Source organism: Loxodonta africana, chromosome 11, assembly GCF_030014295.1.
Source record: "Loxodonta africana isolate mLoxAfr1 chromosome 11, mLoxAfr1.hap2, whole genome shotgun sequence".
Classification (NCBI taxonomy): domain Eukaryota; kingdom Metazoa; phylum Chordata; class Mammalia; order Proboscidea; family Elephantidae; genus Loxodonta; species Loxodonta africana.
The window spans coordinates 14,945,485-14,971,800 of NC_087352.1; the positions used below are offsets into that span (position 1 = coordinate 14,945,485).

The following is a 26,316-nucleotide window of genomic DNA, read 5'->3' on the forward strand; positions in this document are numbered from 1 at the left end:
TCCTTGGAGAAGGACGTTATGCTTGATAAAGTACAGGGTCAGCAAAAAAAAAAAAAAAGACCCTCAACTAGATGGATGGACACAGTGGCTGCAAAAACAGTCTTAAGCATAACAACAATTGCGAGCTTGTGAGTGTGGAGGGAACTGAGCAGTGTTTCATTCTATAGTACACAGGGTCGCTATGAGTCGGGGACCAACTTGACAGCACCTAACAACAATAAAGTTTCCATAGTGGTAATCTAGGAGATCTCCAGCTCTTTCTCCGACGAAGTTACCATGTGGGTTCAAGCCACCAACCTTTCGGTTACCTGCCCAGCATTTAAGAGTTGTGCCACCAGGGCTCCTTATAATCATATGTGACAAATGTAATAGTACATCCCTATTTTACAGAAAACTGGGACAGCAAAGTAACTTGCCAAGATTAACGATAAGTCTGTACTTCTAGGGTTCCAACAGCATACATTTCTAACATCCCTTGAATAGAACTTCTGTGCGGCCAACCTGGACATTCTTAAAGTTCTTTGATTTCCAAGATTCTAGGATTTAAACATTAAGAGCTCAAACGTTCTAAGATGGGAACGTGTCTTGTGCCGCCTCTGCCACTGACGGTTCTGATTTTTCTTTTTTAGCAAACGAGATTACGGTAAAAAAAAAAAAAAAAGTAACTATTTTAAATAATAATAATAGTCATCATCTTGAACAAAGGCCCAAGGCCGCCAAGAAGAATGTTTCGCTTAGGGGTAGAGCCGAGAACGTCGAACCTGCAGCCACCAGGAATCTGCAGCTTCCGCTGCACAGACACTTTCCAACATGGCAGCCTCATTGCCCCTTCGTGGCGCCAATAACTTTACAAAGATGGCAGCCACCGGAAGTAGGTCATGGAGTGGGCGGGAGACCTGCGCGCGCACGCCCCAGACCCGCTCTCAGGGGGCCGGTGACGAGATTCTTCCTTTGACAAGATGGCGGCGGGAAGTAGTGGCGGTGGCGGCAGCCAGTGCGCGAAAAGCGCGGCCGATTCCGGCTTCTTGGGGCTGAGGCCCACTTCGGTGGACCCGGCGCTGAGGCGGCGTCGGCGAGGCCCACGAAATAAGAAGCGGGGTTGGCGGCGGCTTGCGCAGGAGCCGCTGGGGCTGGAGGTAGATCAGTTCTTGGAGGACGTGCGGCTGGAGGAGCGCACGCGCGGGTACGTGGGGCGGGACTTCCGGAGCCGGGAGGCGTTCTGCGCTGCTTGTGCCTGGGGAATTTTGGGGGGATGGCGGGCTCACCTGTCCGAGCTCCGCTGGGGAAACAGGGTGGGCTGGAGACTCTGGCTGAGAAGTTGGGGGACTTCTCCTGGGCTTGGCAGGGTTCTCAGATTTAGCACAGGGTGCACAGTTAAATTTAAGTTTCAGATAAACAGTTTTTTAATATAGAAGCGTGTTTTTTAGGTATTTGTGTTACGAATCTTTTTAACGTAAGGAAATGAATGTTATTAGATGTCATCCAATGGATTTCGACTCATAGCGACCCCGTGTGACATTAGAACTGCCCCGTGGGGTTTTCTAGGCAGTAATCTTTATGAATACGTTAAATGTTGCATGAAATATGTACTAAAAAGGGTATTCTTTATGTCTATGAAATTCAAGTTTAATTGGGCATGCTGTGTTTTATCTGGCAACTGGCACCTCGGAAGAAAGGCCTGGTGATCTACCAAAGAATCAGCCATTTAAAACTCTGGAGCCCAGTAGCAGTCTGACACAAATGGGGCCACCATGAGTAAGAATCAACTCGATAACTGGTCAAACTGAGGAGAGAAGTTTTGTTTTTGAATTTTGTTTATTTTGTTGTTGAGAATATACACAGCAAAACATAACACCAGTTAAACAGTTTCTATGTGTACGATTCAGTGACATTGATTATATTCTTCAAGTTGTGCAGCCATTCTCACTCTCCTTTTCTGAGTTGTTCCTCCCCCATAAACAGAAACTCAGTGCCCCTTAGGTTTCATATCTAGTCTTTCGAGCTACTCTTGTCAGTTTGAATCCATATAGATAGTTATCAAAAGAGCGTAATGCTCAATACAGACATCGTTAATTAAAGTAAACTACTCTTTAGTTTTAAGAAGATATCAGGGGATGTTTTTGGTTTAAGATGTAAAGATAGGGCAGTAGTTACGGGAGTTCATCCAGCTTCCATGGCTCCAGAAAGTCTAGAGTCCATGAGAATTTAAAATTCTGTTCTGCATTTAGAGAGGAGAGGTCTTAGTCTGGAAGTGTTCTGGGGTGGGAATGAGATTAAGAGGAAGGTTGGGCCCTAAGGGGTTAAACCCGTTTCCTCTTCAATGTCTCTGCCTGACACTCTGCTTTTCATCTCCCAGTGGCTTGGTGTCAGAGGCCCCTGATGAGAAACTCTTCTTTGTGGACACTGGCCCGAAGGACAAAGGTGAGGAGCGGACTTTGTGGTGATGTTTGGTTGTTACCTAGCCCAACCCAGCATCTGATGGGATTTGTGTTAATGACATAACCTCGAAGAACCCGCTTGAGTGCCCACTAAATAGAATTAAAATGTATTTAATGTAAACAAGGTGAGTACGGATAAGTAGAAAACAAGCTGGAAACTAAAAGGAGTCAGCTCTTCTGTAAGGCATCACGGCTGTCAATACACAGATGAGCCAAGTAGGGGTCTGCCTGGATGTGTAGGTTAGAAATAAAATAGGAGTTCTGCTGCTGACTTGCAGAAGAGCAAGTCAAAGCTCTGCTTTAAGGAACGAGACCTGCTTCAGTGAATAAGATGTTTAGTGAGAACAAGAGCATCTATTTGAACAAGGAGGCAAGAAACTAGTTATAACCTGCCTGCTTTATTTTGCCGGAAAACAAAGTCAGGACTTGCTGCAGCAAGTGGACAAGGAGCAAGTTAGGGATTGCTTCAGTGTGTTATAGGACTTCAAAACAATACGTAGAAAAACAAACTTAAGAATGGGTGATATCCTTTAAGGAGGAGACAGAAAAGCTGGATTCCCTGAGTGGTGCAAACGTTTATGTGCTTGGCTGCTGAGCGAAAGGTTGAAGGGTATCTCCACTCAGAGGCACGTTGAAAGAAAGGCCTGGCAATCTGCTTTTGAAAAACCAGCCATTGAAAACCCTGTGGAGCACAGTTCTACTCTGACCCACATGGGGTCGACTTGAGTTGACTTGATGGCAGCTGGTTAGAAAACAAGCTAAGGGATGTGCTCTAACGGAAAGCTTTTTTTTTTAATATTATGTTTTAGGTGAAAGTTGACACAGTAAATTAGGTTCCCATTTGTCAGTTTCTATACAAATTGTTCAGTGACGTTAGTTATTTTGTGTGTGTGTGTGTGTGTGTGTGTGTGTGTTAGATGTTCTGGTATTTTTAAGTCTGTTTTAATTCATTTTTTAAAAAACGCTGATAAGAACCCACTACATTGGTTTTATAATTTTCAATGGATTGAGATCATCAAAATGAAAAATGTTACACCTGGAAATAGAATTATGCTGCGTCATGGGGTTTGCTCCTGTTCAACTTTCCTGTACGTTATTAGCTTCGTTTTGTCAGTGGTTGTATTGATTTAGCTCTGTCTTGCAGTGTCTGGGAGTTCCAGTGTTTTTTTTTTGGCCAGGATTTCATTGTTGTTACCAATCTGATACACATGAAAGGATATCTCGTTGTGTTTTAAAGTTGAGTTTCCTATTACTGGTGAGATTGAGCTACTTTGCTTTGTTGATTGGCTGCTTGGTTTCCGTTTGTGAACTTTATTTTTTGGTGTTTTTTTTCCTCTTTTTATTGTACTTTAGACGATTTACAGAGTAAACTAGTTTTTTATTAAACAATACACGTACTGTTCCGAGACATGGGTTGCCAACCCCATAACATGTCGACACTCTCCGCTTCTCAACCTTAGGTTCCCTATTACCAGCTTTCCTGTCCCCTCCTGCCCTCTTGTCTTTTTGCTCCTGGGCTGCTATGCCCATTTAGCCTCGTTTTGTGTTACGGGGACTGTCCAATCTTTGGCTGAAGGGTGAACCTCAGGAGTGTAGTTACATTTTTCCCAGTGTGTCAGCGTTCTCTTTGATTGTATTCAGGTTGTTCCATCCCTAATACTCTAGTTGCCCAGTCCTCATCTCATCTTTGTCTTAGAGTAATTGTTGACCTTTTGGTCTCACAGATGGTCTTTTAGTAGAGCACCGTACTTACGGGTAGTGTCCTTTATTTTGTGTGTCAGTTTGATATTTCACTAAAAGGTTACCTCAGGAGATAGTTGTCAGTTCAGGGTTTAAAGAGCATCCCAGGGCGATTGTCTCAGGGAGTCCTTTGGTCTCAACTGCTCCAGTAAGTCTGGACTTTTTAAGAATTTGAGTCCTGTTCCACAGTTTTTGCCTTTTGTCTCAGGGTCCTTCTGTTGTGGCCCTGATTGGAACAGCGGGTAGTGGTAGCTGGGCACTGTCTTGTTCTTCTGGTTTCAGGATAGATGAAGCCATGGCTCGTGTACGCTGTTCGTCCTGTAGACTGTGAAACACGATAGCTTTAATGAGCAAAATGGCAAACTCCTTCAACAGCAGGGCTCCTTCATTGAGCTTGCATTAAATCAGCAAGAATTGACCCATCACTGTGGAGGCGGTTCTGACTCATAGTGGTCCTGTAGGGCAGAATAGAACCGCCTCATAGGGTTTCCACAGCTGTAATCTTTACGGGAGCAGATTTATACATTTTTCTTCAGCAGAGTGGTTGGTGTGTTTGAATTGCTGACCTTTGGGTTAGTGGTCAAGTGTTTAATCACCAGGCCACCAGGGCTCCAGGGGTCTGTTTTAATGAGGAGAGCACGTGTCTTAGTGAGCAGACAGGCTGTCCAAGGGCCTGCTTTGAGGAGTAGGAAACTGAGCGAGAGATCAGAAATGGTTATTAAAGGAGTCAGCTTTAACAAAAACAAGATCTGGTGTGTGGACAGAAAGGGGGCAGGTCCGGGCTCTGCCCTACGGAACAGATCGGGGAGTAGGGAGTCTCTTTAGGGAGCCCAGGAGAGGCAGTTCATGGATTCTACTTCAGTAAAAGAGAAAAGGGAAAAAGGTAATGGTGATTATAAGCATTCACAGGTGATGCTGTGCTGTGTGCTTCTGAAAAAATTCAGTCCTCACAGCACCTTATAGGTAGGTGTTCATATTCTCAGGAGTTCCTGGGTGGTACAGACGTTTAAGCACTTGGCTACTAACTGAAAGGTTGGTGGTTCGAATCCACCCAGAGGCACCTAGGAAGACAGGCCTGGTGATCTGCTTCTAAAAGGTCACAGCCATGAACACCCTGTGGAGCATAGTTCTGCTCTGCACACACAGCGTTGCCATGAGTTGGAATTGACTTGATGGCAACAGGTTTGAATCTTGTGGAAGTAGATCAACAGGCCTTTCTTCCGCAGTGCCACTGGGTGAACTTGAACCGCCAAACTTGGGGCTAGTAGCCAAGCTGCACCCGGTTGGCGCCACCCAGGGACCTTTCACAGCCACTGAAAACCCTACAGAGCACAGTTCTGCTTTGCAGCATGTGGGGTTGGCTGTGAGTCAGAATGGACTCAAAGGCAGCTGACTGGCTGGCATTCGTGTTCTCACGTTGGGGACACAGAGTAGTGAAGTCGCTTGCACAAGGTCCCCTAGTAAGTGGACGGGTAGGGCCTCTGGCCTAGTGTGTTCTGGTCCGGAGTGTTTTTTTTTTCATTATTAGTGTGTTTTAAGTGAAAGTTTACAAATCAAGTTAGTCTCATACAAAAATTGTATATGCTTTGCTGTGTGCTCCTAATTGCTTTCCCTCTAATGAGACAGCGCACTCTTTCCCTCCATTTGGTCTGGGGTCTTTTTAACTGTCAGGCTTTAGAAATAAAAGGTGGAGGAGGCTGTGCTGAGGATTGTCCATTCTGTGGTCTTGCCTGACCACCTGCTCTTTTCCTCATGAATGTTACTGGTCCTGTGGCTGTTTACCTGCTGCTGCGCCTGGGACCCCGTCATGTGCAGGGCCATCGCTCTGACTCCCGCTGTGTCCTCAGCACAGAGCCTGTCTCCTGCTGGCCCAGAAAAGAGGTGTGGGTCAGAAGTTGGGCAGCCCTGAGCCCTGTCCTGGAGGCTTCTCCCCTCAGGTGGGAGCTGGGTCACCCTGGAGACCTCCCAGTCTGTGTGTGATGGCCCACTGGAGCCAAGATGGGGGCAGCATCTTGGGCCTTGGGAGGGCTGAGGCCTACCTGCCCTTTCTCCCATTCGCAGACCTGAAGAAGAGGAGGAACAAAGGCCAGAAGAAGTCACTGCTCCTCAAGAAACCCCTCCGGATTGACCTCACCCTTGAGAACACATCTAAGATCCCCGTCCCCAAAGAGTGAGTGTCCTCCAGCGCTGACCCTTCTTGCCCACTGGGCCCCAGCCTTCTGCCCTTTTCCACACGAGCCCCCACCCACTGCTTGGTGCTAAAGGGATTCCAGGTTGAAGGGAGATAAGAGTCAGGGGGGTGGGGTATCAGATTTGGGCTTTGGAAAATTCTGGCTGCCGGGTGGAGCATGGATTGGAGGGAGTAAGCCTGGAGGCCTGGGTGCTGTGGCCAAGGCCAGTGAGGGTGGGGCCCAGGGTTGGGGGGGGTCTGGGGGTGGAGAGGAGGGGTGGGGTGGAGCCTCATGCAGGAGGCAGGGTAACAGGCTTAGTGACTGCCCACTGGGGAGGGAAAAGGGAGGTTCTTCGGACAGGCTGGACAAGTGACGGGATCGGGGTGACCAGTTGGTGAGGTGGGGAACTGGGAGGAGGGCTGGGTTTGAGGATGATGCAGAGGTGGATTTGATGAGTGAGGTGCCCAGGCGACATTGAGGGCGAGGGTCCAGGAGGCTGTTGTATTGGCCACTCTGGAGCTGAGGAGATAGGCCCAAGGTGACAGTATCTGAAGTTGGGAGATGGGATGAGGAGTGGCAGAGCCGCCTTTTGGGGGGCTCTTGGGAGAGAGAATGCTGCAGAAGGAGCTGTGGAGTGGTGGGGGGAGCTGGGACAGCAGGGTTAGTGAGCGGAGTCAGCAGGTCCTGACCCACCCACCTCACCCACCTCCTTCTCCCCAACCCAGCATCCTTGCCCACCAGGTCCCCAATGCCAAGAAGCTCAAGCGGAAGCAGCAGCTATGGGAGAGGCTGGCCAAGCAGGGCGAGGTGCCCCGCGAGGTGCGCAGAGCCCAGGCCCGCCTCCGCCACCCCCCTGTTGCCAAGGCCAAGCCCGGGCCCCAGGACACTGTTGAGCGGCCCTTCTATGATCTCTGGGCCCTGGACAGTGAGTGACCCTGTTCTTTACTCGGGGTGGGGGGTAAGGGCTGTCACGGGTGGTTGTGTAGGTCGTGCACTGCACAAGAGCCCCACGTCTGAGGGGCTGCCCTGTGGGCATTGCTTTGATGATCTAATACAGTCAAGTGTCTAGAGGTGGCACCCTTTTCACATCTGTTCTTCAGTCCTGGGTCTTTACATTGTGGTTGCTGTCCAGACAGACACTGTTTGACCTGTCCTTCAAGGTCTCTCATGGCGCATAATCAGTCCCACCTTCAGCCGTGCTTCAGTGCTCTTGTTCATGAAACAAAAGACTGGAGGGAGCCCCTAGGACATGACCTTTTCCTTAGCTGGGAAGCCCCCAACAGCCCTTCCTTGTGTGCAGACCCTCTGGACCGGCTGCTGGTAGGCCAGGACACCTTCTTTCTGGAGCAGACCAAGAAGAAAGGAGTCAAGGTAGGAGTATGTCACATGGGTGTGCTGGGTGCCTGCAGCTCTCGGGGCTGGCGAGCACTGGCAGGTGTCAGGGTTCAGGGCCTGGAAGGATACATTTGGGCCAGAGTATGCACTTCAGAGCCAGGCTCCCAGTGACCAGAACCCATATTGGGGGCCAGGTTCTCCAGGCTCCTGTCCCAGCCCAGCACTGCAGGTCCTGGGAAGGTGCCTTGTGCCCTTAGACCTCTGTTCTTTCATCTGTAAAATGCTGTGATAACAGTGCTTAGTTACTGGGGTGGTTGGGAGAATTTACAGCACTAACACCGAAAAGGCCTTGAACAGGGCCTGGCGCATGGCAAGCATGGTAGAAGTGTTGCTGTTTCCATGTTTGATTTGTAATCTCCTTCTTTGTCTTGAGCTGGTAGAACCCAAGGGCTTCAGAGTCTTCTGGACCCACCTTCGCTCACTCAACAGATAGTGTGTGTCTCTTCCTGCCAGGCACTGCCGGGTGGTGGAGCAAAGTGAAGGCTCTCATCCTCGCAGGGCTCCCGTTGAGGTGGAGTGGCTGAGAGACAAGTGATTGGAAACAAAGGGAGAGGAGGGGATGCGGTGCAGGTCAGCGGGACGTGCTGCAGGCTGGGAGGTCCGGGGAGCCCTAGCTGATAAGAAAACCACCAGGTGCCATGGAGTCGACTCGGCACCTGTGCTCCATGGGGTTTTCAGTGGCTGATTTTCCAGAAGTAGATTGCCCTATCTTTCTTCCAAGGCACCTCTGGGTAGACTTGAACCTCTAGTCTTTCATTCAGCAGCTAAGCGTGTTAACCATTTGCACCACCCAGGGGAACCCCACCCCGAAGAAGGAGATGGTGCTAATCAGTGTTAGAGCCCTGGAGGAGGTGAGGGAGCCACCATGCAGATATCTGAGGGGAGAGTCTTCCAGGCATGGGGAACAGCATGTGCATAAGGCTCTGAGTGGGGGCTGGCAAGTTCCAGCGAGGAGGCCCCTGTGATTGGGGAGAGTGGGGAGAAAGTGGAGGCTAATTGAAGGTTTTATTCACCTGGTGTCTGTCCCTGGGAGTCTGGATTGTGGTAGAACAGGCATGCAGGGCCAGGGACCCCAGGGGACCAATGTGGGAAGAGGCGGGGTGACCCCAAGACTAAGTGCTAGGATAGAACTACTAGAACTGGCTGGCGGTTGGGTGAGGAGAGAGGGTGGGGGCAGGGAGGCATCCAGGGTGAGCCCCAGACTTCTGGCAGCCGGCAGGGCCTTGGCTGGGGTGGACCGGACAGGGTTTTGTGAAAGCAGAGGGCTGAAGACCAGTGCTGCCCAGACGTGGCGTCATCCAGGCCTCTGGCGAAAATGCAGCTTCTGATTAGCAGGGCCTGGGTGGACCTGGGATTCTGCATCTCTTACCAGCCCCCAAGGGTCCATGAGCCACTTGGAGCAGCAAGACTCTAGACACTGCAGCGGCCTTGGTCAGCTCTGCCTTACTCTGAGAGACTGGGGAAACCCCACTTGCTCTGTAAGCAGGGGGCAGGTGGTAGGGGCTAAAATCAAGTTGGGACCCACTTCACCATATCATTTTGGGAGAGTTGCCAGCCCAGCCCCCAGTGCCATGGGTTACTGTGTGGCCTCTTCCCAGGAAAGGCTGGCGAAGCTTTTGCCTGCAGGGACTCGCTGGTTCTCAGCCGTGTCACCCCTGGCGCGTCGGATAGCCCTTGTTCAAGACGCTGCTGGGCTTTGGTCAGTCTCCTAGGGCTCTGTGGTGAGGGCCAGCATGGCCAGTCGGTTGCCCAGCTGCAACCCCTTGCTGCATTTCAAGCCTGGAGTCTTAGCACCACAGGTTGTAGAACCTGAGCCGCGGGGCTCCCAGTCCTCACCCTGCCCCGCCTTGTCTTCCTCCAGCGGCCACAGCATCTCCACACCAAGCCCTCCCAGGCGCCTGCTGTGGAGGTGACACCCTCCGGAGCCTCCTACAACCCGTCCTTTGAGGACCACCAGGTACGTAGCCCTGGCCATGCAGGTGTGTGGGGACAGGACAGATGGGAGGTAAGGTGACTTAGGACTCAGTACTACCCAGGAGAAGGCCCTGGGGCCAAGCGCCTCACCTCCCACCCCTGCCCCCTTAGGCCCTGCTCCAGGCGGCCCACGAGGTTGAGCTGCAGAGACAGCGGGAGGCAGAGAAGCTGAAGCGGCAGCTGGCCTTGCCCACCTCTGAGCAGGCTGCCACCCAGGTGAGCCCTACCTGACCTCACCCTTCCTCCCCAGCCTGGCTCGCGCTCCACCCTGACTCTCCCCTGCTGCCCCTAGGAGTCCACGTTCCGGGAGATGTGCGAGGGGCTGCTGGAGGAGTCGGATGGGGAGGGAGAGCCCGGGGAGAGCCCGGGGCCCGAGACTGGAGGAGACCAGGCCTTGCCCACGCCTGCCCGCCTGGCTACTGCCGAGAAGAAGACTGAGCAGCAACGGCGCCGGGAGAAGGCTGCCCGGACTCTGGTGAGCATCATGGGCTCAGCGGATTGGTCCCTACCGCCCCAAGTTTGCGTTCTAATCCCCATAGTCTCCTTTCTAATCCCCCTAGCCTCCTTTCTGTGCTGTTTTGGGATTTTGCAGCTAGGAACTATTTCCCAGTGTCCTCCAGGTGGGCAGCAGGCACCACTCTGGGCTCAGGGGATACAGCAAGGACCCAAGATAGTAAGACCCTGCTGGGGAGGTGGGGCTTACGGACCCCAGACAGACAGATGGATGGCAGGGTAGTTTCAGAGAAAACCTATGAAGAAGCTAGGGCACCGCCATTTCACCCGGGGAGCGGGGCACCAGGAAAGGCGTCCTGGTGGAGGGGGAGCAGGGTGGCAGAAAAGGCGTCCTCGTGGGAGGGCCCCTACTGAAAGAGGAGCAAACCCCCTGACCCTTTGGCCTCTCCCACAGCGGGTGCAGCGGGCCGCACTGCGTGCTGCCCAGCTCCGGCACCAGGAGCTCTTCCGGCTGCGTGGGATCAAGGCCCAGGTGGCACAGCGGCTGGCGGAGTTGGCGAGGCGGCGGGAGCAGCGGCGGTTACGGCGGCTGGCTGAGGCAGACAAGCCCCGCAGGCTGGGGCGGCTCAAGTGAGGCCCAGGGAGGGGCTGGGGTTCGGAAGGCCTGGCCAGGAAGGGAGACCCAGAAGGGGAGCCTGGGAAGGAGGACCAGTTGGGGGGAGATCAGAAGGGGGCCTGGGGGTTGGCTGGCAGGGAGCCCTGGGGGCAGGAGAAGGCCAGGATGGGGTCCCGGAGGTGGGGAGACTGGGGAGGACAGGTGGCGGGAGTTTGCCAAGGAGGAGGTTTCAGAGGGCTCCATTGCCCACATCTGGCACCTGGTTCTCCCCTGCTTGGGCTGTGCTCCCCTGGGAGGTGGTGGTGGCATCTGGTCTCCAGGTAATCATGCTGTTCGGAGTCTCACACTGGCCCACTCACCCCAGAGGGGCACGGGGCTCTACAGTGGGCCGGCCCTGAATCCCACCGCCCTGGACTCTCCAGGTACCAGGCCCCGGATATCGATGTGCAGCTGAGCTCAGAGCTGTCAGACTCACTTCGGACCCTGAAGGTGCCTGCTGTGGGGTGGGGGTCCTGGGGCTGTGGGGACACTGTGCCCGCTGATGATACCCATCCTTGCTCCCCGTGCCCCCCAGGGCTGTGGGCGACACAGTGGCTCCCCTGGGCTGGCTGGTTGGGCCAATGCCTGGGGGCTGAGGGCACAGGCTCCAGAGATGGGGCACAAGTGGGGAGTGACCAGGATGGTTTGGGCCTAGATACATAGGAGGCACTTGTTCCCAGCCCCTGCCCTCCCCAAGCCTCACCCTCTTCAATCCTCAAGGGGTCTTTTTTTTTTTAAATAGTTACGTCATTGGTGAAAGTTTATATAGTAAATTATGTTCCGTTTGACAGTTTCCACACAAATTGTTCAGTGACGTTAGTTACACTTTTCACAGTGTGTCAGCACTGTCTTTGTGTTCCAGTTGTTCCATTTCTTGTTGCCCTGCCCCCTTATCTTGTCTTCGTTTTAGAGTAAACTTGGACCTTTTGGTCTCGTACAGATGGTTTTTTAGACGGGCACCTTCTCATGGGTAATATCCTTAATTTTGTGTATCACTGTTATTTCACTAAAAGGTGAGCTCAGGGAATAGTTGTCAGTTAAAGGTTTAAAGAGTATCTCAGGGCAGTAGTCTCAGGGAGTCCTCTGGTCTCAGCTGGTCCAGGAAGTCTGGCTTTTTTTAAGAACTTAGTTTTGTTCTACATCTTTCTCCCATTTTACTTGGAACCATCTGTTGGGAGCCCAGTCTGATTGGTCAGTTCTGGTAGCTGGGCACCATCTAGTTCTTCTCGTCTCAGGGTAGATGAGGCTATGGTTTGTGTAGGCTGTTAGCCTTGTAGACATATATCTTTTCTGAGATTTTTGTTATTCTTTTATTTTTTTGCTCCTGGCAAGTAGAGACCAGTAGTTGTATCTTAAATGGCTGTTCACAAGTTTTTAAGACCCCAGATGCTGCTCACCAAACTAGGATGGAGAACATAAACTTTGTGAACTGTATTATGCCAATTGAGTTATCTTCAAGGGCTTTTCTTAAAGCCCAGACATGCCTCTCTCTGCTGAGAACCTGACCTGGCTCCTGGTGCCCCGGGAGGAATCTCTGGTCCCTCTCCAGGCCTGCGAACTCCAGGCTGGCTTTGTGCTCTGACCAGCTGGGCCCCGTCGGGACTGTGCACCCTCCCTCTGACCCCTGCTGCACCCTCTGTCTGCCCTTTCCTCTCCTGCTTTTTACCAGCTCGTTCCTGTTTATTTCTCAAGACCCAGCTCCAAAGCTGCCATGGGTCAGTCCTGACCACCACCCGGGGCATAGCCCCACGTGTGCAGGGCCAGGAGGACGGGGGGAGGGGCCTGGCAGGCAGGGAGGCTCTGGGGAGCTGAGCCCTGTCTGGACGCCATGTAGGGTCAGCGACCTCGGGTTCTTCCAGGCCCCCACTGAGGCCTCCCTCTCTCACTGTCCGGCAGCCTGAGGGCAACATCCTCCGTGACCGATTCAAGAGCTTCCAGAGAAGGAATATGATCGAGCCTCGAGAGAGAGCCAAGTGAGAGGCTGGGGCCACTGTGGGGGTGGTGAGGGGCAGCTGGGGCCTCCCTCCCACCATGTGGGGACTTGCAAGTCACTGACTGCCCTTCCTTCCCTTCCCCAGGTTCAAACGCAAGTACAAAGTGAAGTTGGTGGAGAAGCGGGCCTTCCGCGAGATCCAGTGAGTGCTGCCACCCTACCTGGGTCTTCCCCTCGTCCCCGCTGCTAGGCTGCTCTCCAGCTGCGTCAGAAAGCACAGCTCCAGCTTGCTTAAACAGAAAGAAATGAGCCTTCTCTTTCCCAGTGGGGTTTGTCGAGCTGGGAGACCTTCCCAATCCCAGCAGCTACAGGGAGCCATGCTAACTTGGCCAAGTCCCGAAGAGTGGGGAGGGCAAAGAGAAACCAAAAGTCCAAAACCAGAAGGGGTGTATGGAGGGCAAGAGCAAGGAGTGCCCTCTCCCCTCATCTGCCCTCAGCCCCCTCTCTTCTGTCCCCAGGTTATAACAGCCACTGGATGCCTGCGTCCCCAGCCTTTCATAAAGCACCTTCTGATGTCACCTTGGGCTTTGTGTGTGGCACACCTCCTTCCTGTGGGCAGCTTCCTGCTCTCTCTTGACCTGTCCCCCTCCAGGGCTTGAGGACACAGCTGCAGAGCATTCATCTCCACCAAAGCCTGTGGCCGCAGATGGCCGTCAGCAGCTGGGGTCCTGGCCCACCCAGATAGCCAGATGGAGGGCAGCCACTCCAGGACTGAGGGGACACTTACTTAAAAGGCACAGAGGGCCAGGCTGGATGTGGGAGGCGAGGGAGGGAGACAGTGAGGTTCACACCTGGCTCTCCCACTTGGAAAACAGCCCACTTCTTTCTGCCAAAGGATGGGGGCAACAACAAACAAGTCTTGATCATAATTATTAAGGCATTAATGGTGGTGTCAGCTGCTGTGAGATTGGCCGCTGACTCATGGGGACCCCATTGTGATGCAGCTGCCTCTGAAGTCTTCTAAGTTCCCCAGGGGGAAGGAGAATCAGCATTAGCCCAAGGCTGATTCCTCTGAGATGGAGGTCAGACATACTTTCACATCCAGACTTCTTACCAATTCTCCTTCCCACGGCACACTCTTCTCTGCTGGGTTTGATAATTCATTGCAGTGGCCACACACAACTCACAGACCATACTCACAGGATTTATTAGGAAAGCACCCATTGCCATCGAGTTGATTCTGACTCACAGCGACCCTGTAGACAGAGTAGAACTGCCCCATAGGGTTTCCAGGGAGTGGTTGTGTGGATCTGAACTGCAGACCTTTTGGTTAGCAGCTGTAGCTCTTAACCACTGTGCCACCAGGGCTCCTGTGAGAAAGCAGACCTCCCATAACTTTCAGTGTAGCTTTTCTGAGCCATGGGATGGAAGGAAGTAGCCCTTTACTCAGCTGTGGCCACTGAAGTGTTCTCACCTAAATCCAGTGATACAGATCTCTAGACCCTCGACAACTCTCACCTTTTACCGTAGTGTTTTTGAGTCACTTTCTTCATGATCTTCATATCGTCCCTGTTGTTTGAATCCCAAATCTTCTACCAGTCCTACTTTCCCCAGGCAGAAGGATGAGGCAACTTAATGGCCCAGAGTGACTGCCCTGAAATTCTGCCACAGGGCCAGCTGGAAGTTACTTCATCTCAGGATGGATTTCTGCTCCTGGAGTGACGTCAGACCTCAAGTATGACAGCCCCTCTAGTCTGCATGCGTGCAGGACTTGTGAAATGGAGAAGCAACTTGATGCTGCTGGGTCCTGTACTGTGTACCCTAAACCCGTGTCTCCTGAGCAGGAATCCGGTCCTCTCACACCCTCCTCGTTCAGCAATCACAGTCTCAGTTTACACAGGTGTTCTGGATTTTCCACCTTTATTCATTTCTGGCATACAAGCCCTAAAGTTTGCTCCCTGACACTCTCTCTTACCTGTCAAAACTTGCTGCACCCCTCTTGTCCCCACACCTCAGATTCAAGCTCCATGTCCCAGATTAGTTTGCTGAGAGAAGACAATACAGCCTAAGGCCTGTGGAGAATGAGCCTCTAATGTCTCCCTCCAGACCCATCAGGGCGTGCAGCGCTCAGCGTCTGACTCCCCTGGGCCAAGGTTTCAGCTGTGTTTGGTTCCCTAGTCCCTCTGCTCTGAGGAGTTTGGGGCTCTAAACCGAGTCCCTCCAGGTCTCACGATGACTTCTGCAATGATAACACCCCACCTCCCACTTCTGTGTGTATGCCACATGATCCTGTCTGTCCAAGGCCTCCACTCATGTGGTCCACAGGAGGCAGGTGGTGGTAGGAGCTATGCCACCTTTAGAAGCTCCTCAGATACCCTGGTCAGGACCTTAGTCCACCTGACTACAGCCCCACTGCTGCCTTGTTGCCGTTGTTAGCTGCCATTCAGTCAGTTCCAACTCATGGTGACCCCACATGTGCAGAGTAGAACTGCTGCGTAGGGGTTTTCAAGGCAATCAGAAGCAGATTGCCAGGCCTGTCTTCTGAGGCAGCTATGGGTGGGTTCAAACTGCCAGCCTTTCAGCTACTAGTCAAAAGTGTAACTATTTTGCTAACCAGGGACTCACTGGTGACTAGAGCTTAGACCTTTTGCTAACCAAAAGGTGGGCAGTTCGAATCCACCTGCCTCTCCTTGGAAACCCTATGGGGCAATTAGCTGTCTTAAAGGGCGGCTATGAGTAGCAATCAGCTAGACAGCACACAACAAGTACCCCTTGAAGGCTAATGGGGGTTCCCTTAAGCTACTGTCCTGACTCATCCCCCAACACCATAGGCAGAGCTGCTCACCCCCTTTTCTGTCAAACATGTCACCTTAATCAAACCACATTACAAATTTTCTACTTCAGTGACTTTTTACCAGAATGTGAGCTTCTTGGAAGAAATGCATCTTGGTTTGTAGTGCGATGGTTCACTTGTGTGTGGCCTTTCTAGCCATGGTTTTGTAACTCCCACCCAGATGATTGGGAGGAACTGTGATAGGGGAATTGTGGCCCACCAAGGGATTGGTCAGTTTTACCATCCCGCTGGGCTTGAAATGAGCCACCCCAGAGGCAGGGGGGAGAGGATCCCACCACCACCACCAAGGAAGAACAGCCAGGAGCCAGCACCTCCTTTAGACCTGGGATCCTTGTGCTGAGAAGCTCCTGGAACCAGGAGACAGAGCTGTAACCCTGAAGATGGTGAGAAGCGGTAGCAGAGACTGGGCAGCAGGAGAGGCACGGTGGGTTTCCCAGCCCAAGGATATAGAGAGCTGAGTGACTTTGGGCAGAGGCCGAGGGCCAGGGAGAGGCGCCTGCAAGCACGGCTGGGAAGAGGCTGTCCTGCTGGAAGAACTGTATCCTGAGTATTCCTAAACCTGAATTATAATCTGTTGTTAGGTGCCGTCAAGTCGGTTCCAACTCAATAGCGACCCCATGCACAACAGAAGGTAACATTGCCTGGTCCTGAGCCATCCTTACAATCGTTATTATGCTTGAGCTCGTTGTTGCAGCCACTGTATCAATCCACCTCCCTGAGGGTCTTCCTCTTTTCCGCTGACCCTGTACTTTGCCAAGCATGATGTCCTTCTCCAGGGACTGATCCCTCCTGACAACATGTCCAAAGTATGTAAGACACAGTCTTGCCATCTTTGCTTCTAAGGAGCATTCTGGTTATACCTCCTCCGAGACAGATTTGTTCGTTCTTTTGTCAGTCCATGGTGTATTCAATATTCTTCTACAATGCCACAATTCAAAGGCATCAATTCTTCTTCGATCTTCCTTATTCATTGTCCAGCTTTCACTTGCATATGATGCACTTGAAAATGCCATGGCTTGGGTCAGGCACACCTTAGTCGTCAGGGTGACATCTTTGCTCTTCAACACTTTAAAGAGGCCCTTTGTAGCAGATTTACCCAATGCAATGCGTCTTTTGATTTCTTGACTGCTGCTTCCACGGCTGTTGATTGTGGATCTGTGGAAAATGAAGTCCTTGACAACTTCAGTCTTTTCTCCATTTATCATGATGATGTTCATTGGTCCAGTTGTGAGGATTTTTGTTTTCTTTATGTTGAGGTGTAATCCATACTAAAGGCTGTGGTCTTTGATCTTCATTAGTAAGTGCTTCAAGTCCTCTTCACTTTCTGCAACCAAGGTTGTGTCATCTGCATAATGCAGGTTGTTAACATGTCTTCCTCCAATCCTGATGCCCCGTTCTTCTTCATATAGTCCAGCTTCTCGTATTGTTTGATCAGCATACAGATTGAATAGGTATGGTGAAAGAATACAACCCTGGCGCACACCTTTCCTCACTTTAAACCAATGAGTATCCCCTTGTTCTGTCCGAACAACTGCCTTTTGATCTATGTAAAGGTTCCTCATGAGCACAATTAAGTGTTCTGGAATTCCCATTCTTCGCAGTGTTATCCATAATTTGTGATGATCCACACAATCACATGCCTTCGCATAGTCAATAAAACACAGGTAAACATCCTTCTGGTATACGCTGGTTTCAGCCAGGATCCATCTGACATCAGCAATGATACCCCTGGTTCCGTGACCTTTTCTGAAACCAGCCTGAATTTCTGGCAGTTCCCTGCCAATACACTGCTGTAGCCGTTTTTGAATGATCTTCAGCAAAATTTTGCTTGCGTTTGATATTAATGATATCATTATGTAATTTCTGAGTTCAGTTGGATCACCCTTCTTGGGAAAGGCATAAATATGGATCTTTTCTAGTCAGCTGACCAGGAAACTGCCTTTCATATTTCTTGGCATAGACAAGTGAGCACTTCCAGTGCTGCATCCATTTGTTGAAATATCTCAGTTGATACTCCGTCAATTCCTGGAGCCTTGTTTTTTGCCAGTGTCTTCAGAGCAGCTTGGACTTCTTCCTTCAGTACCGTCGGTTCCTGATCATATGCTACCTCTTGAAATGGTTGAACATTGACCAATTCTTTTTGATATAATTACTCTGTTTTACTTCTCTAATAAACCCCATAATCGTGAGTACTGTCTGTGAGTTCTGTGTGGACACTGCAATGAATTATTGAACCCAGCAGAGAAGTAGAGAGTGCCGTGGGAGGGACAGTTTGTGTCAGAATTGGTAAAAATGGTGGAGAAAGGAAGCATGTCTGACCCCTGCTTTAGAGGAATCAGCCTTGGGCTGTTGATTTTTATTCTCCTCCCCCCTTGTGAAGTTAAGAGGAGGTCAGAAACCACCTCCACACCATTTTTTACATGGTCATTTTGCTAACCCTAGTGATAAAACAGGCTTTTGTGGCATATTTTATCATTTTCTGAAAGCACTTGGCTGCTAACCAAAACGTTGGAGGTTCAAACCCACCAGCCGCTCCATGGGAGAAAGATATGGCAGCCTTGGAAACCCTATGGGGCCATTCAGCTGTGTCCTACAGCATTGATAGGCAGTAGGTTTGGTTTGCTTCTCAATAAAAGGATTATACCTCCCTGCCCTTGACATCAGGCTTGACCTTGTGACTTGCCTTGGGTAATGCATGTGAATGAAGGTAACAGAGATTTCTAAGTACTGCATGACTCCACCCTCTTGTTTTTTTTCCTTTGCCACGACAGCAACATGTTTCCAAAAGGGGCTCTTCTTCAGCCTTGGTTCTACTGGAAAAAGTCATGGTGTAGAGCCAAAACCAACCTATGAAGGGTGAGGAATAGGGTTGGGTTTAAGGTTAGATGGCTGTGAGTTTTGGGGGTCATGCATTACTGCAGCATTACTTAGCCTAAGCTGATAAATATAGCTCCCCTCCTCCTAGCAATGCTAGTATGAGTAACAAACTTTTATAAGCAGGTACTGATCCACCAGGCGCTCCTTGGAAACTATGGGTAGTTCCACTCTGTCCTGTAGGGTCACTATAAGTTGGAATTGACAGCAACGGGATTGGTTTTTTTTTTGTTTTGTTATTTTGGTACTAAATTGAGTTCCGTTAATCTTCTGACATAGCCAAGATGTAGATACAGCTATTATTTCCATCACAGACCAGAAAACTGAGGCATTAAGAAATTGGTTTATTTGTTCCTAAGGTCATAGAGTTATCAAGTGTTGGTGCCAAGCCTAGAATGCAAGAGTCCCATTCCCAAGCCTCTTTTCTTCACCAGTGCCTAAAATAATATCCACTGAAAAAATGACTACATGAAAAAGCAGAGTGACCAGATGTTTTTTATAGGGTTCTAAATTCATCCTGAAGAAGGCAGGACCCTGAGTGAAGTGGAGAAAAGGGTCTGTATTGTTTAGGATGGACTGTTATTCCATAATAAGAAAAAAACCTCTCAAAATCTCAGTAACTTAAAGTAGTAAAGGTTTGTTTCTCACTCAAGCTCCATCTCCATCACGTGTCGATTTTAACTGTGTTCCATGTCATCTTCACCTCAGGACTGAGGCCAACAGAACAGCCTCTATTTGGAACATGGCCAGTGGGAATGGCAGAGGAAGGGAGTGGAAGAAGGAAATGAAAGATGAAAAACCATACACAGTAAATAATTTCATGAATAAAAATCAGCACAAAGCTGTTTCCTATACAGCAGAGGTTAAATATATCCCAGATTTCCAACTTCTCCAAGCTGCTGTGCCAGTCTGTCATCTCTAACACCAGCTACTTCCCCCTCCCCTCATCATTCTTCTTTCCCCTATTAAATCCAGTAATTCACTGCAACATCTCACAGAACTCAGGAACTGTGCTTATAGTAAAGTGGTTTATTGGGATACAACTCAGAATAGGATGCAACTTGAAAGTAACAGGATACAACTGAGGATGCAGCTGGTCAGTCAGAACAGCTTTCTTCCAGGGTAACCCTTGCAGCAAAAATACTCTCCACTGGTACAGTTCTTCAACAGCCTCTCAGATGGTTCTGCTTTCGGGTCCAGCTCACAGCCAGTATAGCAGCTTGCTCAGCTCTTAGCTGCTCTCTGTCATCAAGGCTCTCTGCTGCTAACCGGTCCAGCTCATAGCCAGTGTAGCATCTTCAGGACCACTCAGCTGCCATGTGACTCTGGTGCTGTGCCAGCCTAGCTTTTGGCCAACATCACTCTCTCTGTCCAGGGGGCCTCAAAAATCTCTGTTTTTCGGCCACTTACATATCCCAGTCCTCATCAGTTACAAGGCACAGCCTTCCTCGCTAGACCAGAGTTCAACCAATCCTCAATTACCGATGAGATGTCAGTCAACTCAGATCTTGTTAATTACCAGCCCAGGGCAGACAAAAGTATCAAATCATCAAGCTGTTTACATCTTATCTGGGAAATGTCAATCCACCTCTGAATCCCCTGGACAAAAGTAACAAACCTCCTGGAATAGAAAATCAGCTGAGAACCCCTATCTCCACCTACCTAGTTGCTTCTCCAAAGAACAAGTGCAAAGGTAACAACTCACCAGGGCTTTTTTTTTTTTTTTTTTTTTTAAGGGGGGGAAAATTTCCCAAGTTGTTTTTCCAAAGAACAAGGCAAAAGACCACCTGAAGGAACTCATTGCACCAGACACAGTCTCTTAAAAATTCTACCCAGTGACACTTCTACCCATTGGCAAAACAAGTCACATAGTCACTCTTTAGTTCAACACGGTAGGGATGTATCCTTATTGGGAAAGGCAACACAGGATGCCAGGATACTTGATGAACAATAAAACATGCCATAACAAGGTCCCAAGCCCATAACCCACTCTCACCCAGCCACAGTCCCCACTATTGACTTGAACTTCAATGTGCAGCAGCTGTGGCCAGGGCCAGGACACAAAAATAAAGAACTTAGTTCCTATGTTGCTGGTTGAAAATCCCAGGTTTTTTTCAGCATGACTTGTTGCAGCCAGTAAACAAGAGGCCAAGGTGGAAGATCAGAAAGACTCCTTTATTTCACTGTACAAGGAAAGGAGCAATCGGAGCTGCTGCCTCCAAGACTGCTCGAAGGCAGCTTGGGGAGGTAGGCTTTTACAGAGAGCAGACACGGAAATGCAAATTCATCATGAATATTCAGGATTGACCTTCACGCAGTTGATCAGAGCTTGGGGATGACTATGCATTTTCTTTAAATAAGGGTTCGATCCCCAGGGTGGAGGAAGAGGTTGATTTTTTTCATTAGGATGTTAAGTCTCTACCCAGAGGCAGGTTGAGGCTATGTATGGCCCGTTCTGTGGTTATTTTCTCAAGGACAACTTCAGAAGAACGTGCAGATTACTCTGTTCGGTGTAGGAGGATGGGCCAGAGCAGGTGGCTCTCAGAAGGGCTGAGCTCTGAGGCTGCCTGCCTCACCTACACTTGCCACCACCATCAGGGAACAGGCAAGAATACTGATCAAGAAAAACCTAACTCAAGACAGAGAGGGTGCTATTAGGGAAGATCCAAAGAAGTAAAAAGAAAGCTACTATTTAGAGCAAAAGATAATGTCTGTCCATATACCTGGGCAAGAAACATTCCAGGCAAAGGGGATGGTCTGATCAAGCAGAGACAGAAGGAAATGGAAATGGAAATGGAGAGAGAAGATTAAGACCAACAGTTTAAAGACCAGAGATCAACCGATTTTCAATTACCCATGAGATGTCGATCAACTCAGGTCTTGTTAATTACCAGGCAAAAGTATCAAACATCAAGTTGTTTACAGATTACCCAGGAAATGTCAATCAACCCCTGGGCAAAAGTAGAAAACAACCTGGGAGTCTCCCCCACTTAAGTTACTTCTCTAAAGAACTAGGGTAAAAGTAACTCCTCAGGGTTTAGGGAGAGAATCTCCGGAACAGTTTTTCCAAAGAACCAAGGCAAAAGGCCACGTAAAAGAACTCATCTCACCCCAGAGAGAGAAAAGATTAAGACTAAACAGTCTCGGGACTAAAAAGGCAACATGTCCACAGATGGAAATTTTTTAAATTGTATGAGCTCAACTTTGTAATAAGGAATTTAAAATATCTGGAAGAAATGGGTAATTTCCTAGGAGAATACAAATTGTCTAAAATAGACTCCAAAAAAAAAAAAAGGAAAGGAAAAAAGAATTAACCAAAGAAGAAAATAAAAAGCAGTCAAAGATCCACTCTCCAACAGGTATCAGACGAATTCATTGGCCAGTTTTAGCAAAATTTTTGGGAGTAGGTAATTCCTGTATTAAATATTAAATGCCCCAAAGCACAAAAAAAAAAAAAAAAAGAGAAATGCTTCCTAACTTATTTGTCAAGGACACCAAAAGCAAATAAGAGCACTACAGAAAAAGAAAACGAGAGGCCAATTTCATTTATAAATGTAGATGCAAAAATCCTAAATAAAGCAATACATCATGAACAAGTGTATTTTATTCCAAGAATGACAGGACAACTTAACATCAGAAAATCTATTACGGGAGGAGGAAACTCCATTATTCTTCTAGTAAACTGATATTTTAGGAAACCTTTAAGAAAACATTCCTGTTAAACTATGATCCAATTATTAATGCCTTGCCCTATTCACCACATATCTATCCATTCATATAGGCAGGTATATGGACATTCAGTGTAACATATCTTTTAATTTTGTATATGCATGTGATAAGGGGAATAATCCAAAAGTGGACTATTACCCTGGCCTGGTCACATGTTGTCACCAAGCGCCTCTACCTTGGTTGAACCCAACCGGATTTGTGCTGCCCAGTAAGGCTATTGAGGGAGCCTGGAGTCACACACGCAAATTTATTTTGCCAGCAGCTAGCAAAAGGAGATAGTAAGGGCCAGAACCTTCAGAGACTGTCTCTCCGATTTGCTTAGAGCCAGGTATTTAAGGATTCCATAAGGAGGGGTCTTAATGTTTATTCATGAGGTTTTTGGGTGAAGGGCAAAGATTTCTGAGAAGGGGTTGGGCTATGTAAATGCAGGTATGAATGAAGGATTTCTTCAAGATGGAAGTCCTTTGGTTCCCCTTGACATAACTCATTATGGGATGTGAAGCAGGTACGCTGGTCCCCTTCTTCACATCACCCCCTCCAGCAGGCACGGGAAGGTCAAACGGCGGTCGTTTTTACTCCTTTTGCTCATGCTCTGCACCTGTGGAGACCTGCAAGATCTACATCAACAGTTTATTTGCAACATCTTAGAATATTTCAGTTCCTTTCACCCCACAGCCAACACATTTTGCCCCATAGGGCCTGTGTGTTCTGTTCTAATCTGCAGGAGGTGGGTTATGGTTGCAACAGTCCCAATAGGTCAGGTTGTTTATTGCACTCTCTGTCCTGTTTCATCTTTTCCCAGCCTATGTGCAAGGAGCCCAACCAGCCCTGCTCCAGCCTAATCCTGTCTGAACGTCAAGAGAGTAAGACTGATTCCATCTTGACCCATACATATATGCTTGGATTTCACGTCTGCTTTTTAGTTTTAGTATATGATAGAGTGGAAATTTTAAGGATACATCGCTTGCCCTCCTTTTTTTGAAAATGTGGTTTTGCTTGCCTTGCTTGCTCAGGTGTTCCAGGAAGAAAAACAAATCATGGATAAGCTTATGTATCTGGGGAGATATGCTTATGATTAGAAGAAACCAAAAAACCCACTGCTGTCGAGTTGATTCTTGACTCATAGCGACCATATAGGACAGAGTAGAACTACCCCATAGAATTTCCAAGGCTGTAAATCTTCATGGAAACAGACTGCCACATCTTCCTTCCAACCTTTTGGTTAGCAGATGAGCGCTTTAATCACTGTGCCACCAGGTTGATGTTAGAGACACACTCATGGGTTTTCTGTTTCAAAACTTTTTCTCCCTTTGGGCACTAGAGTACTTAGCATTTTCACTTGTCCTTCAACAAATTCCTTGCTTTTATATTTTAACAGTCTACCAGTATAATATAGATCTAATTCCAGTTTTTGCTCCTTAGACCATTTCTCTAAAGTAACCTAGTTTAACACAGGCTGCAGATATCTAAATGATCTAATGTTCCAGGAAACATGTGACTTTAGTGGTTGGCCAATTCTCAGAAGTTACTTCCTTCAACCCCCACCCCCCTGCTTGACCACAGCTGTAATTTTCCACAAAATTTGTTTGTTCTAACTAACCCAAGTGTCAGCCAATCAGAAGTGTTTTAGCTGTACCTCTCTGCTTCCTGCAGTAATGTCGGCCAATGAAGATAACTTTCGCTGTACTCCAGCTGCCTGTGGTTTTTGCCTTTATAAACCTTGTTACTCTGTGCCTCAGTGGAGCAGTCTATCTTGACCTGTGGGATTCATCACCTCTCCAACTTAAGTTGTTTGTACTCTCAATAAATCTCTCTCTTTATTTTGAAATTTTCAGTCCGATTTTTACTCTTGAACATTTCTTTGGTATAGTTGGCATGATCCGAAACATTACTTGCCAGTGGCAACCCTGAGGAGTCAGGAACTTGGAGCTTCGGTGCTAGCATGGCCCCTTGGCACCCATCTATCTTCACAGACTCCCTGGGGTCGTCCCAGGTGAACCCTCTTGGATTGAACTCTGTTCTTGTTGTATCGAGTTCTCTGGAGAGATTTATTGATTTTCTCCCTACTTTCTTTTTCCACTCATTTTTTATGAGCAGCTTGATAAGTTCATTATAAGTTAAGTGAGGCTGACCTCTAGTAGTCAACCTGTCAGTTAAACTCTCTTTGTCCTCCAGGCTGGTGGCATCAGCCCTTTGGCAGGGACACCTGTGTATTATTGGAGCCAGCTTGCAAGCAGTGCTCAGTGAGAAGATGGGGAGTGCCACATCAGATACTGAGGTAGAGCCTCCTTTGGGACTCCTGGGTGTGAGACAGGCCCTCTTTCAGGGACTCCTGTGGCAAGGATTCCTGTGTGTTATGGCCCCACCTCAGTCTTGTATAAGATTGTTGGCATGCGCTACCCACAGAAATTTAGAAAATCAGTGACCATTATGAGGATCATTTGAACTAACTAATCTTTCTGTGCAGTAAATTGGAACACAAAGGCTCTTGCATAAAACAGATACTAGTATATTTAATATGAGAGACTAATCTCTAGCTGGCAGAAACATATTGATAAATGAGCTTGGATTTTCTCCCTTACCAGGATGCTGGTTTGGGGTTCATGTTCAAATACTATAAGCTGAATATATTTTAATTAATTTAGAATCTCAATGATCACTTTAAGAAAATAAGTTTCCACTCCTGTGTTGTCTCTTCTTTCCTCTGGACTATTTTTGTTTAATGCTAATGTTTTGTTAAAGGGTCTAATATTCTTCTATCTCCCTGAGGCCCTGACAAATCAGTGAGTTTATCTAGAACCTTTTTCTCCTGCTAAATTAAGTCAGTCTTACCAAAGAATTGTTGTATAAACTTTAAGGAACTGGGTTCCTTATATGTCAGCCTTATGTGATGCTCAATATAAACCTAGGTTTTGAACTAGCCTTACAGACTGACAAGTTTATGTGGTTATTCTATTTCTCTTTTTCAAGTTCCCTGTCTTGTTTTGCCAGTTTTATCTTCTGTATGGTTGAAATTTAGCAGTTTTGAAGAAAAAGGAAATTGTAGCTCTTCTTGAATTAAAACTTTTAAATGTATTCTAGATATGTGTATAAAACCCTTTTATGCCTGGCAATGCATACAGCAACTATGAACTTTTTCAGTCTCTGGAACTTATCAGGAAGCTGCTATACCACTGATAATGGGTGCTGCTACAAGGCAGAGGCTTTTATGACTGTTTGAAACCAAAGAAATGATCATGTGCTGCAAATTACTGTTTTCACAGGGTATTGTATGAGGTGTCTGAATTTTTGGTAGGAAAAATAGAAATCTTGAAAAAATTTTGCTACACATATGTACCACTTGATCCCGGTGGGGACTCTGGAGTGGAATTAATGATACGTCATATACACCAAGGGACACTATGTGTAACTGAAGTAGCAAAAATGCATTTTCTTTAGTGTTTTAATATTAGAATATATTTTTCCATTTATTTTAGTATAGCTGTATAAGCTGTGATTAATCTCTAGTCCTTGGAAAATGGTGCAGGCTCTGTTCAAAGCATAGCTGAGCAGCCTGTTCCACTCTTAAACAAAACAAACACCCTAACACCTTACAACATGTTTTCCCCTATTCAAAACAGGTGATTGAGAGCTTGACATGACTAACACCATAATGATGCTCTGAGTAATCTCTAAACATTTTTTAATTACAGCAGCTGCACTGGTCTCTTCCAAAGGGATGTGGAGCTATGTTACAAATATGCTGATTAGAGTCCAGATGCCTGACATGTTTACCTTTCATTTAATAAAGAGTTTTTGTAGTTGTTTTGTGATGTATGAGACGATCTGTGGACTACGTGCTCAAAACATTAGGTAACCCTGATCTTTCCCATATAAAACCCTCCCATCAACCCTTTAGGGTAGACATAATTTGGGAGGAATTTAACCCCCTCTGTCTCTTGAATACCGGTATTCAATAAAGCCTTCTTACTGCTTACCTCCTCCTGTCTCAGTATTGGCTTTGCAGCAGGTGGCTTGAACCCGCAATTTGCAGTAACATAACCTTATAGGAAAAGAAAAAAAAAAACTATACTACCTACCAAAAATTCAGACACATGCAA

The 26,316-nt window shown here is 48.2% G+C and overlaps 1 protein-coding gene and 1 non-coding gene across 5 annotated transcripts; both read left to right on the plus strand.

Annotated features, from left to right (window-relative positions):
- The first annotated feature begins 944 nt into the window (after positions 1 to 944).
- On the plus strand, positions 945 to 26,316 carry NOP53 (NOP53 ribosome biogenesis factor). Of its 4 annotated transcripts, XM_064293925.1 has the most exons (14): positions 945 to 1,183; positions 2,357 to 2,421; positions 6,240 to 6,348; positions 7,075 to 7,274; positions 7,650 to 7,720; positions 9,606 to 9,701; positions 9,830 to 9,934; positions 10,011 to 10,193; positions 10,626 to 10,801; positions 11,210 to 11,276; positions 12,723 to 12,799; positions 12,905 to 12,961; positions 23,019 to 23,079; positions 23,870 to 26,316. In XM_064293925.1, the coding sequence occupies exons 1-13, from the start codon at positions 960 to 962 to the stop codon at positions 23,056 to 23,058; spliced, it is 1,470 nt and encodes a 489-aa protein (XP_064149995.1). In that variant the 5' UTR covers positions 945 to 959; the 3' UTR covers positions 23,059 to 23,079; positions 23,870 to 26,316. The 4 variants fall into 4 exon arrangements, with proteins under 4 accessions (XP_064149995.1, XP_064149994.1, XP_010584780.2 ...); XM_064293924.1 differs by having other exon boundaries at positions 23,019 to 26,316; XM_010586478.3 differs by lacking the exons at positions 23,019 to 23,079; positions 23,870 to 26,316 and adding an exon at positions 13,278 to 19,475.
- LOC111749681 (small nucleolar RNA SNORD23) lies at positions 11,320 to 11,427 on the plus strand. The gene has a single exon (XR_002784879.1). It is a non-coding gene; the product is annotated as a small nucleolar RNA SNORD23 (small nucleolar RNA).

Excerpts from the sequence above, each read along its gene's own strand:
- NOP53 (XM_064293924.1), top strand. The coding sequence starts at position 960 with ATGGCGGCGGGAAGTAGTGGCGGTGGCGGCAGCCAGTGCGCGAAAAGC. Across the intron at positions 9,935-10,010 it reads CTGAGCAGGCTGCCACCCAG|GAGTCCACGTTCCGGGAGAT; the intron begins GTGAGCCCTACC and ends TGCTGCCCCTAG. Across the intron at positions 10,194-10,625 it reads AGAAGGCTGCCCGGACTCTG|CGGGTGCAGCGGGCCGCACT; the intron begins GTGAGCATCATG and ends CCTCTCCCACAG.